The following is a 14,213-nucleotide window of genomic DNA, read 5'->3' as shown; positions in this document are numbered from 1 at the left end:
TAGAAACGGGGCTCAGACTCTGGAAAGTGACTTTTGCTGGGCCCGCTAGGGATAATAAATCTGTCTTTCCCTTCAATTCTCTGATGCCTTGGTCTGCCTGCTCTTTGAGTGCCACTTTAATTCTAGTCTCAAGAATTCTCTGTACTCCTACCATATTTTACTTGAACACTCATCACAGCAACTAAAATATAACTGCTGTTGACAATTAATTCTAAGATATCATTTTGTCCCCAAAGATTCAAGCTTGCTTTCCTTTTCCATACTACATATGGTCTAGCAAATTAAACAGCACTCAGAAGGCAATTAGCAAATGTTTATAAAATCTCTTTTGAATAAAATGACACAAATAAAGCCTTCTCAGTTTTTAAGATTATGAGATACTATGGCAAAATGGAAACATACAAGCTCTGGAACTGGAGACTTGGTTCTAAATTTCAGTCTCTATTTCTCAGCTACACCCTTTCCCTAAAGTGAGATAGTATTTATTCTTTAAGAATTGTATATATTAAATGAGATAATAACAATACAGAGTCTGCCCAACAAAATGTACACACACTTCAGAAAAAGAAAAATAGTATATTTTTTCAAAAGATGGTGTTACCCTCGTATGGGAGTTCCTAGAGGATGTCACATATTGGAGAAAACCCAATACACTGCCAGCCCTTAGAGAAGAAATTGAAAATCCTGGGCTGGGGATTTAGCTCAGTGGTTCCACTACCCACCTCATAAGCATAAGGACCTGAGTTCAATTCCTGGTACAAAAGAAAAAAAAAAAATCCATGTGCAGCAATCTCAATGGCCAAGGTTACCCAAGCAGCAGTTTGCCATACTAATAAATGTCTGGAAGCTAACAGTCACCACTTTGAGCACCTCTTGTAATTGTTAAGGCCAAAGGTAACTTATTAATCACTATTCTCAGGAAACTTAGTATTAAAATATTTATACACATTTTTCTTTTCCTAAAGTGTGCACACATTTTTTTGGTGAACTCTGTCAAATCATTAGTAGAAACTTAAGACATAATAGGAAAAAAAAAAAAAAAAGGAGAAAAAGCAAAAATAAAAAGAAAAGAAAAAAGATAATAGGAGAGGCTCAGTAAGTGTCAGTTACTGTTATCTGATCTGGTCACAGGGCAATAGGGCAGATACCAATAAGCCCAATAATCCTATCTACTTGGGAGCCTGAGCCAGGAGGATCAGGGGTTTGAGGCCAGCCTGGGCAATTTAGCAGGACCCCGTGTCTCAAAAATAAGAGAGAAGAGAGCTGGAATGAAGCTTAGTGGTAGAGTGCCTGCCTAGCACGATAGCATGAGTGAGGCCCTGGGTTTGATCCTGTCTCCCTCGCCAGCCAAAAAAGGATAACACTTTTAATTAAACGGAGCAAACACTTCAAATTACTGAGAAACTAGTTGCAAATTTTCTTCAGAAATTCTTTGCATCATATTCTGCATCATTACAATCATCAGCAATCACTTTTTTTTTTCCCCTGGTACTGGGGATCAAACTCAGCACCTTGCACTTGCGAGGCCAGCACAGTGCCCCAGCACTCAGCAATCACTATTAACAGTATGAACTTTCTTCTGACCAAAAAATGTTCCTAAAATGTCTTTACTCTGATTTCCCTTTTAAAGTTTTCTTATACTTTTAAAACTGGGCTATAGACTATATACTTCAGTAAAGGATAATAACAGTAAATTGTGGATCCATATTTTACTTTTTATCCTATCCCATTCTAGAAATGTTAAGAATAGTTCCATCTCTTTTCCTAAAAGGAATATATTTTATTCTTATCCTAAGAAAGTTCTCTTTGTATAGAATTCAATACTCTTTTCTAAAGGAGTTTTCCTATTTGAAGACATTTAGGACATTGTTTTTTTTTGTACTGGGGATCAACCTCGGGACCTTGCGCTTGCGAGGCAGGTGCTGGAACCATTGAGCTAAATCCCCGGCCCTAGGACATTATTTTTGACAAAAGCCAAGAAAGTCTAGCTGGGGATGTAGCTCGGTGGTAGAGCACTTGCCTAGCACATGTGAGATCCTGGATTCAAACCTCAGAACTGAGAAGGAAGGAAGGCAGGCAGGCAGGCAGGCAGGCCGGTCGGTTTTTGCTCTTCTGGTAGGTCTTAAATATTGAAGTTTTGTTAAATTAATTACATACTACATAGAGAGATAACAAAGACTGTCTCTTTACCAAATTTTAGTTGGGTTTCCCTGGGCCATTTTCTCGACTAAGCCTTTCCCTTCCTCCCTAATGCTCATCTTTGACCTACCTAGCCTAGCTTGAGTAAGAATTTGCTCACCTTTGTTGTCTGATCAATTTCTTCATCATAAGACCTTGGCCTGCCTTTGGCAAGAATCCCCCTATATTTGATGTTTCTTCTTAGTTACTTTTCATCTATTGATACCCACCCTTTCTCTGCTCATTGGCTATAAATCCCTGGCTGCCATTACTGTATCAGCAGGTGAGCCTAATCTCTCCTCTGTGGTAAACAGACTTGAATAGTCTTCCTTACTATTTTAACGTGTCAAAATAATTCTTTGCTTAACAGGCATCACCATTATATTTTAACCATTTATTATAATATTGTGTAACAATGACAAATTAAAACATAAAATTTATAACATACTAGAAGAAACCAAGTAACAGCTCCTGTATATTTCCTAGTTATCTCTCTCAACCATTTAATCTCTAGTATGGGGTAAGGGGTCAGTGGGTAGGAATCAACCATCAGAAAAGGTCCCAAGCTGGGGATGCAGCTCAGCAGCACTGTGCCTGCCTGGCAAGTACAAGGTCCTGAGTTCGATCCCCAGTAGATACAGAAAAGGTCCCAAATAAAGACAATGGTAGAAGGAATGTGGACAGGTTAGAGATATTGATTAGGGAAAAGTATCTTTTCATTTGTACATATGCATAAAATAGAAAAGATACAAAGAGAACTGGCAATGCTGGCTGTCACCATGGCTAGAGGGGACTTTTTTTTTAAATTTTTTTTTTTTTTTGCTACCGGGGATCAAACTCCCCGTCCTTGCGCTTGCGAGGCAGGTGGCAGAACCACTGAGCTAAATCCCTGGCCCCAAGAGGGGACTCTTTTTATTCATGCCCTTTCCTAGCATTTTAAGTATACAAGAATATAATTTCTAAATACCCTAAATAAAAAAATTTTTTAAATTAATGGAATGGAGGAACAGAACCTAATGACAGAAAGGATTTACCGGATTTAAATAACCATGAGAGGCTAAGGGTAAAAAAGATTTAAAAAAAATGAAGTATTCTGTACCTCTCTGCAAGTAAGAAAACAATTGTGGGAAGAACAGAAAAGCAGAGAGCCACAGGAGGTTTTGATACTGAAATTATCATCTAGTTAAAAAGTACCCAGGTAATCATTTGTCTTCAGTATCATGACTTATTTCCCTTATCCAGGGTTTAAATTTCATGATCCATAAGGACTTTGTTTTTGGAAAAAGTTTGTACGCTGGACAGGGAAAAGAGCCAAAAATGCCTTGCCCTGTAGGGTGTGTTTTTCTTTTCTTTTTCTTTTTTTGAAACAGGGTCTTGTTTTGTCAGCCAGGAAGCCAGGCTGGCCTTGAATTTCCACTGTAGTCCAGGATGGCCTTGAACTCGAGATCCTCCTGCCTTAGCCTCCCAAGAACTAGGATTATAGTCATATGCCACTATCCCTGGCCTAGTGTGTTTTTCTGAACTTTCTAAAGGCTTATGCAGAAGGAAACACTTTCATTAGGGACTTTGGAAGTCTCCTTGCAAGTATCAATAATCATTTGGTATCCACAAGGCTTTGTAGCTTTATGGGATCTACTGGGCCAACATTTAGGGGATAGGACTTGAATGCTGGCAGCAGTGGCATGGCAGAGCACCAGTGATGGTAGCAGGTCCTCAGACACAATAATGTACAAAAAGACATCCTAAGTATAAACACACTCCTGAATACCTAGAGATCACCAGAAATAATCAGAGGAGGGGTCATTTTGTAGGATATAAAGAATATGAGCTGGAGAATTAATGACACTTTTATACTATGTGGTACTGTGCTATGCACTAGATAAAAAGACATGGTTCCCAATATAGTGAAAATGACCACACTTCCAAAATTGTGATACAGATTCAATGTAATCCCAATCAAAATCCCAACAGCATATCTCACAGAATTCGAAAAAATAATCCTAAAATTCATTTGGAACCAGAAGAGACCTAGAATAGCAAAGGCAATTCTGGGCAACAAAGGCAAAGCAGAGGGTATCACAATCCCTGACTTTAAATTATACTACAAAGCTATGGTGATAAAAACAGCATGGCAAAAGAACAGACTCGAAGATCAATGGAACAGACTAGAGGATGCAGAAACAATTCCAGACACACTCAACCACCTTATCTTTGACAAAAAAACCAAACACCTTCATTGGAAGAAAGACACTCTACTAAATGGTGTTGGAAAAACTGGCTTTCCATATGCCAAAGATTGAAACCTAGACCCATATCTTTCACCATGCACTAACCTAAAATTGAAATGGGTCAAAGATCTAAATATTAAAACAGAAACACTAAATCTGCTAGAAGAGAGAATAGGTAGAATGTTTGAGGACACAGAAATAGGCAAACTTCATGAACAAAACCCAGACCACATGGGAAATACTACAAAGAATCAACAACTGGGCTCTCCTTTTATTAAAAAGCTTTTGCACAGCAACAGGAACTACCAACAGAGTGAAGAGACAACCCACAGAGTGGGAAAAAATATTTACCAGTTATTCAGATAAAGGACTATTGTTTACAATAGATAAAGAACTCAAAACAATCAGACCCCTCAAATTTAAAGACCCAATGCAAAAATGGGCATCTGAAATAAAAAGACACTTCTCAGATAAAGAATTAGAAAAGACAAATACATGAAAAAATGTTCAACATCACTGGTCATTCGTGAAATGCAAATGAAAACAACACTGAGATTCCATCTCACTCCAGAAAGAACGGCTGCTATCAAGAAATCAACCGGGCTGGGGATTTAGCTCAGTGGTTTCGTCGCCTGCTGCACAAGCACAAGGACCCGAGTTCGATCCCTGGTACCAAAAACAAAAGGGCTTGGGATTTAGTTCAGTGGTTTCGCTGCCAGCTGTGTAAGCGAAAGGACCCGAGTTCGATCCCCAGTACCAAAAAATAAAAAAAATAAATCAACCAATAACAAATGCTGGAGGAGCTGTGGGGAAAAAGAAACCCTCCTCCACTGTTGGTGGAAGTGTAGACTGGTGCAACCACTGTAGAAATCAGTATGGAGATTTCTTAAAAAAATGAAAACTAGAGGTTCCATTTGACCCAGCTATAACTCTTCATGGTATCTTCCCAAAAGAATTAAAAGCATCATACCACAGCGATATATGCACACCCATGTTTATAGCAGCACAGTTTGTAATAGCGAAACCTTGGAAATAGCCTAAATGCTCAGCAACTGATGAGTGGATAAAGATGATGTGGTTTTTTTATACAATGGAGTACTACTCTGCCATAAAGAAGGATGAGCTTCAGACATTTATAGCTAAAATGGTTGGACCTTGAGACCATACTCTTAAGTGAAATAAATTGGACACACATGTTTAAATACTGTTGTTTCTCTGGTGTGAGAAATCAAAAGGGGAAATAAGGACTGAAATGTGCAATGGATGTTGGGAAATGGAAAGAAAGTGTTCAAATGGGAAGGGGAACAAAGGAGGGGAGAGGGAGAAAGGAAGAAGTAAAAAAGTGAAAATAGAAGGAAAAAATGGAAACAAAGCTTTTGTACACAGGGAGGGGAGGGGGCTGGTGGGGAAGAGAGGGATAAAATAAAATTAAATTTATTTTTAAAACCCATAAACTTGAAGCAGAGGAAAAAAAAAAAAAGACAGTTCCAAGACAAGGAACTCAGTCTTGTTATCAGGGCAAATACAAGAAAGCAATGTAAGAATTTCCTGAAATATTTTAATGTTTCAATTTTAAAAAGAGATTTCTTTATTAGAGTTTGAAAAAGTGCATTAAACTGTAGGGGCAATTTGATCTAATTCCCCCTGCGTCCTTATTTTAGAAGAAAACTGAGGCCCATTTAAATGTTTTTTTCCAAAATCACTCAAGTGGTTAGATGCACAACAGGGAGAGGCTAAATCTTCTAACAATCCAAATCATTCTTTTCCACTATATCACAACACCTCATTTATAATTTCTAAAATAGATGGCTCTATTCTGTTTTTCATTCAGAGTATATGAAAAAGTCAGTATAGTTAACAAAAAGCAGAGGTCAGAATCAGACAAAGCTGGGGCCTGAATTTTTTGACTAATTATACTACTTTATTTAGCATGAAGGCCTCTTTTCCTCCTGGAGATACAGAGGATTGAACCCAGAGTCTTCACACTGAACTACATCCCAGCCCTGTAAAAACATTTTTTTTGAGACGGACTTGCTAAATTGCCTGGGCTGGGCTCAAATATACAGTCTTCCTATCTCAGCCTCCTACTGTTTGTATTATAGACATGCCCCAGTCGAAGGCTGATTTCAATGAAATACTTTAATACTCCGGAAGAAATTATGATAAACTTGCACTCTTAACAAGAGATTAGGCACCTGGATTTGCACCTGTCTAGGCTTTGTGTTTCTGATGCAGGAATTTGTAACAGATTATATGATGACTACTCCACAAAACTAAAAGGAAGCAAAGATAAAGAATAGTATTAATGCTGGTTGATAAAACTGTGAAGGCCCTCTTCTCTGAAAACTACAGCACTCTGAAAAGAGAGATTGAAGAAAATATCAGAAAATGGAAAGATATCCCCTGCTCCTGGGTAGGAAGGATCAACATAGTGAAAATGGCTATACTTCCAAAACTGCTATACAGATTCAATGCAATCCCAATTGAAATTCCAGCAGCATACTTCATGGACCTTGAGAAAACAATCCAAAAATTCATTTGGAACAAGAAGAGACCCAGTATAGCAAAAGGAATTCTAGGTAACAGAGACATGGCAGGGGGTATCACAATCCCCAACTTGAAACTATATTACAAAGCTACTGCGATAAAAACAGCATGGTACTGGCAAAGAAACAGACCTGAGGACCAGTGGAACAGATTAGAAGATGCAGAAACAACGCCAGACACACTCAGCCATCTCATCTTCGACAAAGGAGCCAAACACCCTCACTGGAGGAAAGATAGCCTCTTTAATAAATGGTGCTGGAAAAACTGGGTTTCAACTTGCCAAAGATTTAAACTAGACCTATATCTCTCGCCATGCATTAAACTAAAATCGAAATAGATTAAAGAACTAAATATTAAAATAGAAACGCTGAACCGGCTGGAACAGAGGTTAGGTAGAACTCTTGAAAAGACATTGGTGTAGGAAAAGATTTTATGAACAAAACCTCAGTTGCCTGAGAACTAGCACAAACAATCAACAAGTGGGATCTCTTCTTATTAAAAAGCTTCTGCACAGCAAGAGAAACCACCAACAGTGTGAAGAGACAACCCACAATGTGGGAAAAAATCTTCAGCTGCTTTTCCTTAGACAAAGGTCTACTATCTCGAATCTATAAAGAACTTAAAAAGATCAGACCTCCCAAATTTAAAGACCCAATCTGAAAATGGGCATCTGAAATGAACAGACATTTCTCACACAAAGAAGTAGAAATAGCAAATAAATACATGAAAAAATGTTCCACATCACTGGTCATTCCAGAGATGCCAATGAAAATGCTGAGATTCCACCTCACTCCAGAAAGAATGGCTGCTATCATGAAATCGACCAATAACAAATGCTGGCAGGGCTGTGGGGAAAGAAGAACCCTGCTCCACTGCTGATGGCAGCGTAGACTGGTGCAACCACAGTGGAAACCAGTATGGAGATGCCTCAAAGAACTAGGACTGGAAGTCCCATTTGACCCAGCTATTCCCCTGCTGGGGATCTTCCCCAAAGAATTAAAAGAATCATACTACAGTGATATATGTGCACCCATGTTCATAGCAGCACAGTTTGTGATAGCTAAAACTTGGAAACAGCCCAAATGCCCATCAACTGGAGACTGGATAAAGAAAATGTGGGGTGTTTTTAAAAAATAAAATGGAGTACTACTCAGCCATAAAAAATGAGAGATTAAGAGACATTTATAGCTAAATGGATGCACATTGAGATGATACTCTTAAGTGAAATAAATAAGTCACACATGTATAAATACCAAATAGTTTCTCTGGTGTGAGAAACTGAAAGTGTAAATAAGGACTAAAATGTATAATAGGTAATGTGAAATAGGAAGAAAAGGGGCAAAGGGGAAGGAAGTGGGAGGGGTAGGGGAAAGGATAGAAGAGAATGGAATTAATATAAGAAAATGGAAAAATAGGAACAAAATCTTTGTAAATAGGGAGGGATAGAGGGGCTGAAGGGAGGGCTGGGCAAAGGTGAAAAATAAGAACCAAGAGAGATTATGTAAAGGTGCAAATTTCCAATGATGAATGTCATTATATTGTATATCTAAAATGTACCAATGATTAGAATGAATAATTGATAATGCAAAATAGGAAGAAAAGGTCCAAAGGGGTAGGGGTAGTGGGAGGTGCAGGGGAAAGGAAAAATGATGAGAAATGGGAAAAATGGAAATAAAGTCTTTGTAAATAGGGAAGGGTGGAGGGGATGAAGGGAGGGCTAGGAAAGGGGAAAAAATAAGAACCAAGATGGATCATGTAAAGGTACAAGTTCCCAAAGAGAAATGTAAATGTGTTGTATACCTAAAATGTACCAATAAAAGAATTTAAGTAAAAATAATAATAATAATATTAAAAAAAAACCTGCCAAGGCAAATAAACTTTAGGCTTAGTTGATCCCAGAACAATAATAACTTATTTTGTAAATTAAGGAGGAAATACATATTCAAGGAAATCCATTCTAAAAGTATATTTTCATGAGTTTTACCAGGACCCTCAAATGCCTTCATCCACTTACAATATTTTCTACATCTTTACCAAATAATTTTGATAAATCTGTTTCTCAAAGCAATGCCTTACAATTGATACCACTGTCTAAAGCATACAGGTCCACTTCTCAGTTATGGTATTTTTGAAGTTATACAAAAATAAAGTATTGTACTAGTTAGGGTCAAGAGAATAAAGCATGCTAATCGTGCTTTTTTTTTCAGCCCTAAAATTCTCTTTGTATGTTAAAAAAATGCTGAATCATGAAATAAAGGAAACAAAGAAAAGAACCCAAACAAGTAGTTCATCTCATAGTTCAAATTTCCTAATTAGGATATCTTGGTCTTGCTAAGGATTTAGAACTAAATAAAGAGTCTACTAAAAAGAAGGAGCTCATTCTAAACTGAACTCCAGGATAAAACTAAAAGCATTTATTTCTGCGTGTTATTACACTTTTCACTTCCTGCTTTAGACAGCTCATCATGACCATTTCAGGTAACAAGCCAGAAGTTTAAAAAAAATCAACTTCCTCTTCATAAAGATATAAAAACTTTTGCAGTTACTTATGAGGATGGATGATTTTATAGTTTTTATGGAAATGCCTGCAAGGTTCAGAGACCACTATTATCAAATTTACCACAGCCTCACTGTCTTCTGAAAATGTATCAAAGTTGAAAAGCAACATTAAAAAATATTTGGTATCATGGCATACATGCCTTAGAAAAACCCAAGCAGCTGGGCGTGGTGGGGAATGCCATATAACCTGGAACTACAAAGGGTGAGGCAGGAGGATCCAGAGTTAGGAGGCCAGGCTGGGTAACACAATGAGACTCAAAAAAATAGACCCACTCAAAACAAAAGAAAGGCAAAAAAGAAAAAAAAAAGGAAAGAAATTTATTTTAGATTTCCTTCAAGAATTCAAAACACAAACTGAGGCTCAAAATATTTTGATTTTTAAAGTTACTTTATTGTGAACATCTTATAGGACAAAAATCTCATTTAAGGGTTACCACTACTTATGACAACTAAGATATATCAACTAGTTCTGTTGGAAAAATATTTTGTCAATCCTTAAATTCATTTAAAAGGAATCTGAAGGCTACAAGACAGGGGTAAGGTAGGTATGAAGCTGAAGGAAAACTCAAATACTGTATCTTACAAGTCAAAGCCCGTTCTTTTTACTCAACAGATTCACAGAGATACAAATAGGTTTCATCTCAGAATAGGAACGTAAGACAATGAAGACAATCTAAAAACTCTTTAGTAAGTATGAATAAAATTCATTAATACTTTTTGGCAGATTTACCTTACTAATTATGATTTATTATGTCACTGAAATTAAGCAACAAAAGAAATGTGCTAGAAGAAACATCACAGATCTGTTATAAAATCAAGGCATTAGCCAGTATTAATTCAAACACTGTCAATGTCCAAAGACATCTTAATTTGCACTTTGAAATACATATATATTTTCCCAATTTAGTAAAAAAGGCATTCCAATCCAATAACAAAGACAAAAACCCAACAACACTGGTAAAATGGTAAATGTGTATCACATGGACACTATAAACTTAAAATTTATTTTTACCTTTTTTTTTTCTTTTCTGGTACTGGGTAAACACAGGGGTGCTCTACCACTGAGCTACTGTTCAATTTTTTAAATTTTGAGAGAGTCTTGCTAAGTTATCCAGGCTGGCCTTGAATTCGATATTGCCTCAGCCTCTGGACTGGAGGGATTTTAGGTATGGACCACCACATGCAGTTTTACCTAATTTCTTTGTGAAATGTTGTAACAGTATTTTGGTTTCAAATAAATGGACAATCAATTGGGCTAATAAGTATTTTATCTCAGGATTTTCACTGTAATTTATCTGAATCTTAACTATTTACCTTAGAATAAACACTTTTTATAGTTTTCTTTCCAGCATAAGTTCATACATCTTTTTTTCTCCTAAACGTTCAACATTTGTGAGAGTCAACTTCCAAATTAGCGAAAACCTAATGTTAATGTGTTGTTCAATGGTTTTTAAGGGTAGAGAGCATCTTCTTCATCAAAATGGCATGCCACATGTAGGTATGTCAAATTATTCTGCAAGGGCCAGGGATTTAGCTCAGTGGTTCCACCGCCTGTTCCGCAGGCTCAAGGACCAGAGTTCAATCCCCAGTACCAAAAAAAAAAAAAAAATTTCTGCAAAATGTGTTCCTTGTTGATTAATAGCCCCTTTTTCCACCCCCATTTTTTTTTTTTGAGACAGGGTCTCACGCTGTAATTCAGGCTGGCCTCAAACTCCCACAATCCTCCTGCCTCAGCCTCCCATGCGCTGGAATTACAGGCGTGTGCTACCACACCTGGCTCCCAACCTATTTTTATTACAATAAAAAGAATCCAGATAGATTTGCAGAATATTGAAGGATGTACACTTTGCAACATCCACGGTAGGAAACCAAAGACATTAATTTTTGTCCTATAAAGAATATCTGGTGAAAATAATTTTTATAGGCCCTAAAATGCTGTATTTACTGAAAAGCTTGACCAACTTTTTAAAAAGTGTGCAGCTGTCAGGAAAATAGTTATCCCATCTAACTCAAACATGCTCTTGTATTTAAGCCCTTTTGAAGTACACAAATTGCATGCTGATAGATGCAACTGTAATCAAAGACACCACCGTTGGGCATCAAAGAAAGCAAGCTGCTTTTTTTTTTTGTCCAGACCCGAACGTGTTAACATGGTAAGTATATGCTATACAAAACCTGGAGATGAAAAAAAAAAAATCCACTGGCTATTCCGAATTTCTTAACAAGAAGGCTTAAAGTGTTTTTCAAAAAAATATTAAGACAAGGTAAGACGCTAGAGACGGAGTCACCTGGAGGCCCATGTACCTACAAAGGAGCACCTGCAGAAGAGTGGTGCAAATGCTGACGCTTACACCTTTATTACGGCCAACTAGTTTAACCGACAGAACGTAAGAAAAGTGGATGTGCAGTAAGGTGAACATGTGGGGACCTCTCCCTGTCGAGCAGTCGTGACAGAAAGATCACTTCCTGATGAAGGAGGAGCAAAAGGAAAGTTCAGAGGCTACCCAGACCAGGAAGTGACTCGCCCTAAACTGGCCCCAAACACACCTAAAAATGGGTGGGGGGAGGGCGAGAGCCCCAACAGCCTAAGGGCGGTCAAATAACTGCTGCTTAATAAGTCTCGACATCACCATTGCCCCATCTTAAAATTACAGAAGAGTCTACAGTCAAGATTCTATAAGGGAAAAGTCTCTTCTCCCGCAGGAAGGCTGTGCCTCAGACCCAGAAGGAAAAGAACCGACTTGAGAATGGAGAACGGGGGCCACCGTGAGGCAGAGGAAAGCCCCTTAAGAGGGAAGTGTCCCGACTGCAGAAAACGTATGCCATCTCCAGCAAGAACCTCCTTTTTCCTGAGGACACGGCCAGGCTTCCATACGCAGCTGGATCAGACCCTTGTTCCCTGTCGCGGGAGGAGGTGAGAGAGAGGCAGGGGGACCCCCTTACCTTCTCCTCATCCGATACCCGATCTTCGAAGTCCGCCATCTTGGGCTGCTCTGGCTCAGCCCGGCAGCGCGCGCGAGGCAGGCCGGGAAGGAAGCTGAGTGATGGAATCTGCGTCGGAAGGACCCGCCCGGAAACGCCGACCGCGATGGCGCCATGTCAGTAAGGCGCGCCGGGGTGACGGTTTCGAGGTCCCGCGCCCCAGGAAGTCAGCTTTCCCTTCAGAGAATTATGTTTCCCTGAGTTACAGTCACTTACCATTTCATCTGTTGGATGTTTGTTGCGTGTTTGCACTAGTCGTGGATCTGGGTTCCATCCAGTCAAAAAGCTATTGCTACTTCTCTAAATTTTCCTGGTACCAGTAATTTCCATGGCAGCCGAGTCCAAAGTGCTAAATGCTGCTCAGCCCCTGAACGACCGACATCTTTGCTAATTTGGGGAATAGGGTGAAAGGTGACCTCAACTTGTATAGAAGCAAAACCACTTCCCTTCAGCGTCACATCTTAGTCCAGATCCTATAGAATAGGTGCCGCTATCAACCCCCCACCCCCGCCCCGAAGGAGTAGTTTTGTCGCTGTCTTGGGACTTGCTCCACCACTTTCTAGATCTTGGCGGTGGGGTTGCCCAGAAATCAGCCTTTACAGGGCCAACTTCAAGCCCGTCGCTATCCCAGGATTCCCGACTCCCGGTTTCCTGCCGCTCTCCCCTCCCAGCTGACGGCGCCTGCAAGATGGCGGACAGGAACTACTTCGGTGAAGCCGCAGCTGCCGCAGCATTTTCTTCTGCACCTGTTCGAGGTCTAAGCCCGCCGCTGGGCTGGAAGGAGCGTCTGCGGGCCGGGCTGGCAGGGGCTGGGGCCTCACTGTGGTTCGTGGCGGGGCTGGGGCTACTTTACGCTTTGAGAGTCCCGCTGAGGCTGTGTGAGCACTTGGCAGCGGGTGAGAGGCCCAGACTTCCCGGGACGGGCGGGGGCCCCGGGAGAGGTACTGGGGGACGAGCGCCAACGGGCGGAGAGTTTCAGGAACCCTGGAGGGCTTGGAAGAGTCGGTGTTATGCGAATCCGTGTGGTCTTTTTTTTCTTAGGCCACAACCCCGCAGCTGATTGTCAAACCTGAAATGCAGCTGACGGCTCCTCCCTAGACCTCTTAAGATCCGCCCTCTCTGAGCTGTCCTGGTTTACCCCCAGGAAATGCCGCCTGATAAACTATAGGTTTCCGGTGGTAGGAGAAAGAAAAGAGCTTTCTCAGACTTGAATACAGAATCTATATGCACTTTCACCTTTTGTAGGGTCCCTTGAAAATCGTTCCTGCTTAGCTAAGAGAAACCTACACCTAAGACAACAAAGCCGTATTCATCAGCAATACAGCGATCTCAGAAAATGCCATGATCTTAGCGTACCATTTCCTTGTTTTAAAATAGTTCTGTTAAGAAATATGTAGTATTGTGATTTTTTGTCGGTGTTTTTAGGCTTCATCTTAAGTAATAAATTGGATCATTGTAGGATAGAGAAGGAGGAGAGAAAAAGCAGTGGCCTTGCACATGTTATGTAGTCTGGGCTAAAGATACAAAGACGTGTCGGAAGTGTTGATTCTCACGGGTTCTACAAATACTATTATTTTTTAGTTTTAGACAGGATGAAGTGGATGGGACCCAAGGCCTCTTACAGTCTTATTACATTTCTTTCACTCGTGCTCTGCAGCCTCAGAACAAGATGGAAGTATTTTTGTGGAGTGATCACTTTGATCAGTGCAGTGGTTAATT

At 39.7% G+C, this 14,213-nt stretch overlaps 2 protein-coding genes across 17 annotated transcripts in view; one reads left to right on the top strand and one right to left on the bottom strand.

Moving 5' to 3' along the window:
* The window catches only part of Capza1 (capping actin protein of muscle Z-line subunit alpha 1), a 48,068-nt gene extending 35,075 nt beyond the window's left edge, over nt 1-12,993 (bottom strand). Inside the window, exons 1-2 of one of the 4 annotated variants that reach the window (XM_004853733.4) lie at nt 12,711-12,993; nt 12,456-12,563 (exon numbers count right to left, since the gene is read on the bottom strand). In XM_004853733.4, the coding sequence (XP_004853790.1) occupies nt 12,456-12,563; nt 12,711-12,713 (111 nt within the window). In that variant the 5' untranslated portion in view covers nt 12,714-12,993. Of the gene's footprint in view, nt 1-12,455; nt 12,646-12,710 lie in introns of those variants that run through there. The other 3 variants (XM_004853732.4, XM_004853734.4, XM_087212701.1) reach the window with 3 other exon arrangements.
* A 115-nt stretch (nt 12,994-13,108) lies between these two features.
* St7l (suppression of tumorigenicity 7 like) overlaps nt 13,109-14,213 on the top strand; it is a 102,391-nt gene continuing 101,286 nt past the window's right edge. For 7 of the 13 annotated variants that reach the window (XM_013075504.3, XM_013075503.3, XM_013075502.3 and 4 more), the window contains exon 1: nt 13,183-13,390. In XM_013075504.3, the coding sequence (XP_012930958.1) occupies nt 13,183-13,390 (208 nt within the window). Of the gene's footprint in view, nt 13,391-14,213 lie in introns of all 13 variants that reach the window. The other 6 variants (XM_021265689.2, XM_021265686.2, XM_087212699.1 and 3 more) reach the window with 4 other exon arrangements.

The sequence above is a fragment of the Heterocephalus glaber genome, unplaced genomic scaffold (genome assembly GCF_053883595.1).
Source record: "Heterocephalus glaber isolate CG9 unplaced genomic scaffold, H.glaber_assembly_v1.0 deba00001442, whole genome shotgun sequence".
In the NCBI taxonomy this organism is placed as follows: domain Eukaryota; kingdom Metazoa; phylum Chordata; class Mammalia; order Rodentia; family Bathyergidae; genus Heterocephalus; species Heterocephalus glaber.
Note: the sequence above shows the minus strand (reverse complement) of the source record. Positions and strands in the feature narration are given on the sequence as shown.